Source organism: Palaemon carinicauda, chromosome 39 (genome assembly GCF_036898095.1).
Source record: "Palaemon carinicauda isolate YSFRI2023 chromosome 39, ASM3689809v2, whole genome shotgun sequence".
NCBI classification, from domain to species: domain Eukaryota; kingdom Metazoa; phylum Arthropoda; class Malacostraca; order Decapoda; family Palaemonidae; genus Palaemon; species Palaemon carinicauda.
The window spans coordinates 47,298,369-47,303,368 of record NC_090763.1 but is presented as its reverse complement, the minus strand read 5'-3'; the positions used below and the strand labels follow the sequence as shown (position 1 = coordinate 47,303,368).

General features: G+C 38.0%; 2 protein-coding genes across 2 annotated transcripts in view; one reads left to right on the top strand and one right to left on the bottom strand.

Annotated features, from left to right (window-relative positions):
• fray (frayed) overlaps positions 1-5,000 on the bottom strand; it is a 506,360-nt gene that overhangs the window by 473,307 nt on the left and 28,053 nt on the right. The window lies entirely within an intron of this gene.
• LOC137631382 (uro-adherence factor A-like) overlaps positions 1-5,000 on the top strand; it is a 90,066-nt gene that overhangs the window by 84,053 nt on the left and 1,013 nt on the right. Inside the window, exons 7-8 of the mRNA XM_068363152.1 lie at positions 3,686-3,960; positions 4,367-4,604. Of these exons, the coding sequence (XP_068219253.1) occupies positions 3,686-3,960; positions 4,367-4,604 (513 nt within the window). The remainder of the gene's footprint in view (positions 1-3,685; positions 3,961-4,366; positions 4,605-5,000) is intronic.

The following is a 5,000-nucleotide window of genomic DNA, read 5'->3' as shown; positions in this document are numbered from 1 at the left end:
TGGAAAGAAACTTCGAGAGAGAGAGAACTCGAGGGGAGAGAGAGAGACGGAAGGAAAATTCGAGTGGAAAGAAACTTCGAGAGAGAGAGAGAGAGAGAGAGAGAGAGAGAGAGAGAGAGAGAGAGAGAGAGAGAGAGAGTCAAAAGCCAGACGCTGGAGAGACATATAGGGTGTTGCCCGATTGGGTGGTGGGGGCGGTATAATAAGGGAAAGGGGGTCAGAGAGTAGAATGGAGGGAAGTCTACCCGATTGGAGGTTGATGCCGAGGCGGAGATCGACTGGAGCCTGGAGGGGAACATCCAGGGGGCATGGAGGAGGGTAAGGTCCTATGAGGCGTGGGAGGGTGTAAGCATAAAGGGACACAGGCACTGCTGGAAGTTCCACCACACCCTCCGGCGTTCACAATACAATAGCTGAAAGCGAGTTCAAAGAACTACAATACAAATAAAATGCATTTTAATATTTCCCTCCGTATTATGAGTTAAGGGGGGTGGCACTCGAGTTGAGAGAGAAAGGGAGATCTTGAAGCACAGTTAAAGAACGTACTACAATAAAAACAAATAAAATGCATTTTAATATTTCCCTCCGTATTAAGAGTTAAGGGGGTGGCACTTGAGTTAAGAGAAAAAGGGAAATCTTGAAGCACAGTTAAAGAACGTACTACAATAAAAACAAATAAAATGCATTTTAATATTTCCCTCCGTATTAAGAGTTAAGGGGGTGGCACTCGAGTTGAGAGAGAAAAGGAGATCTTGAAGCACAGTTAAGGAACGTACTACAATAAAAACAAATAAAATGCATTCTAATATTTCCCTCCGTATTAAGAGTTAAGGGGGTGGCACTCGAGTTAAGAGAAAAAGGGAAATCTTGAAGCACAGTTAAAGAACGAACAAACAGCATCACCACGTTCCATTATTTTTCACCCCTCCCCCTCCTCCCCCCACCCCTCACCACCACCAAAAACAGTATCTTCTCGGTCTGGCCCCTGTGGATGTGACCGGAAGACCAACTTAGCTTCTTTCGAAGATGGAGGGGAAAAAGAAACTAGATGAAATGGACTGGAGAAAAATAAAGGCGCAGACACGAGGAATCTTGAAGCGAACTGAGGGGTGCAGGCAGCCAGAAGTCACATTCAAATGAATGTATGAAGTACAGCTTCATATAATAAAGATGATATACATTTGTATATATAAAAATTATATATATATATATATATACATAAGTATATATATATATGTATATATATATATATATATATATATATACTGTATATACATATACATATACATATTCTGTAAATATAATAAAGAAATTTAGATATGTTTACTTGAATACACACACACACACACACACTCTCTCTCTCTCTCTCTCTCTCTCTCTCTCTCTCTCTCTCTCTCTCTCTCTCTCTCTCTCTCTCTCTCTCTCTATATATATATATATATATATATATATATATATATATAATTAAAGGAATTATTCATATGTATATTCAAACACATACACACAAACATATATATATACATATATATATACATATATATTTATATATATATATTTATATATATATATATATATATATATATATATATATATATATATATATATATATATATATAGTATACATATATATATCATCATCATCATCATCGATTATGCCTATTGACGCAAAAGGGTCTTAGTTAGATTTCGTCATTCGTCTCTATTTTGAGCTTTTAATTTAATACTTCTCCATTCATCATCATCTACTTCGCGCTTCATAGTCCTCAGCCATATAAGCCTGGGTCTTTCAACTCTTTTAGTCTCTTGTGCAGCCCACCTGAACGCTTGGTGAACTAATCTCTCTTGGAAAGTGCGAAGAGCATCCCCAAACCATCTCCATCTACCAATGACCATGATCTCATCCACATATGGCACTTGAGTAATCTCTCTTATAGTTTCATTTCTTATCCTGTCCTGCCATTTAACTCCAAATATCCTTCTGAGGGCTTTGTTCTCAACTCTACTAGATCTATTGGGGATAGTTTCATTGTCATATCATGACTCATGTCCATTGAGTAACACCGATTTCACTAAAGTGATATATAGCCTGATTTTTTTAGGTAATTTAAGGAGACTTTGATTTCCAAATTTTAATCCTAACCATTGTCTGATTTGCTTTTTTCAATTTTTCATTAAACTTAAATTCTAAATATCCTTCATTAGAGATCATATTTTCTAAATACTTAAATGATTCCACCTCATTAATCTTTTCTTCTTCCAATGATATTTCATGTTCTATTGCATATTCCGTTCTCATCATCTCTGTATTTCTTCTATTTATCTTGAGCCCAACCTCATGTGATATTTCATGCATTCTGGTAATAAAGCTTTGCAAGTCTTGTGGTGTTATAATAGGGATAACGTTATATATATATATATATATATATATATATATATATATATATATATATATATATGTATATAATATATATATAATTATATATATATACATATATAATATATACATATATAAATATATACTGATTATATATATATACAGTATATATATATATATATATATATATATATATATATATTATATATATAGTGTGTGTGTGTGTGTACGGTATCGTTATTGTTTTCCCTATATGTAACTGGTTTGTTTTAAATCATAATTTACATAGTTTTTTATTGTTATTACTAATTATATGCCCTCAATTTTACAGCTGATATTTATTATATACCTCATTTCAATGTCATCCCCTATCAATCACTTTCGAACTTATTTGTATCTTAGTACATTCCTCCTTTTCAAAAAAAAAAAAAAGTTACAACAGCTTGTTATAAAAAAATATGGCCTTTAGGCCTTAGGCTACGGAAGAAATTCCCTAGTAAACAATCATAATATCATAAAACAATAATATTAAGGGTCCCTATGGCCTTCCCTATCACACAACAACATGTTTTCTATTCTACATCAGTTACGTATTTTTTCTCAGCTGCTAAATGACCGGCAATTCCCGGTAACATGCATTGCACAACATTGCGCAACATTACCATCACTGACAATGCAAATGCTGAGCGACAAGAAGCAGTTAAAAAGTGATAAACATCAACCGGAAGTTAGATTCCCTGGAATCACTGAGCGACAAGAACCAGTTAAAAAGTGATAAACATCAACCGGAATCTATCCTGGAATCGCTGAGCGACAAGAAGCAGTTAAAAATGATAAACATCAACCGGAAGTTAGATTCCTAGATTCCCTGGAATCGCAGAGCGACAAGAAGCAGCTAAAAGGTGATAAACATCAACCGGAAGTTAGATTCCCTGGAATCGCTGAGCGACAAGAAGCAGCTAAAAGGTGATAAACATCAACCGGAAGTTAGATTCCCTGGAATCGCTGAGCGACAAGAAGCAGCTAAAAGGTGATAAACATCAACCGGAAGTTAGATTCCCTGGAATCGCTGAGCGACAAGAAGCAGTTAAAAAGTGATAAACGCCAACCGGAAGTTAGATTCCCTGGAATCGCTGAGCGACAAGAAGCAGCTAAAAGGTGATAAACATCAACCGGAAGTTAGATTCCCTGGAATCGCTGAGCGACAAGAAGCAGCTAAAAGGTGATAAACATCAACCGGAAGTTAGATTCCCTGGAATCACTGAGCGACAAGAAGCAGTTAAAAAGTGATAAACGCCAACCGGAAGTTAGATTCCCTGGAATCGCAGAGCGACAAGAAGCAGTTGAAAAATGATAAGCATCAACCGGAAGTTAGATTCCTAGATTCCCTGGAATCGCTGAGCGACAAGAAGCAGTTGAAAAATGATAAGCATCAACCGGAAGTTAGATTCCTAGATTCCCTGGAATCGCTGAGCGACAAGAAGCAGTTGAAAAATGATAAGCATCAATCGGAAGTTAGATTCCTAGATTCCCTGGAATCGCAGAGCGACAAGAAGCAGCTAAAAGGTGATAAACATCAACCGGAAGTTAGATTCCCTGGAATCGCTGAGCGACAAGAAGCAGCTAAAAGGTGATAAACATCAACCGGAAGTTAGATTCCCTGGAATCGCTGAGCGACAAGAAGCCGCTAAAAGGTGATAAACATCAACCGGAAGTTAGATTCCCTGGAATCGCTGAGCGACAAGAAGCAGTTAAAAAGTGATAAACGCCAACCGGAAGTTAGATTCCCTGGAATCGCTGAGCGACAAGAAGCAGCTAAAAGGTGATAAACATCAACCGGAAGTTAGATTCCCTGGAATCGCTGAGCGACAAGAAGCAGCTAAAAGGTGATAAACATCAACCGGAAGTTAGATTCCCTGGAATCACTGAGCGACAAGAAGCAGTTAAAAAGTGATAAACGCCAACCGGAAGTTAGATTCCCTGGAATCGCAGAGCGACAAGAAGCAGTTGAAAAATGATAAGCATCAACCGGAAGTTAGATTCCTAGATTCCCTGGAATCGCTGAGCGACAAGAAGCAGTTGAAAAATGATAAGCATCAACCGGAAGTTAGATTCCTAGATTCCCTGGAATCGCTGAGCGACAAGAAGCAGTTGAAAAATGATAAGCATCAACCGGAAGTTAGATTCCTAGATTCCCTGGAATCGCAGAGGGACAAGAAGCAGCTAAAAGGTGATAAACATCAACCGGAAGTTAGATTCCCTGGAATCGCTGAGCGACAAGAAGCAGCTAAAAGGTGATAAACATCAACCGGAAGTTAGATTCCCTGGAATCGCTGAGCGACAAGAAGCAGCTAAAAGGTGATAAACATCAACCGGAAGTTAGATTCCCTGGAATCGCTGAGCGACAAGAAGCAGCTAAAAGGTGATAAACATCAACCGGAAGTTAGATTCCCTGGAATCGCTGAGCGACAAGAAGCAGTTAAAAAGTGATAAACGCCAACCGGAAGTTAGATTCCCTGGAATCGCTGAGCGACAAGAAGCAGCTAAAAGGTGAAAAACATCAACCGGAAGTTAGATTCCCTGGAATCGCTGAGCGACAAGAAGCAGCTAAAAGGTGATAAACATC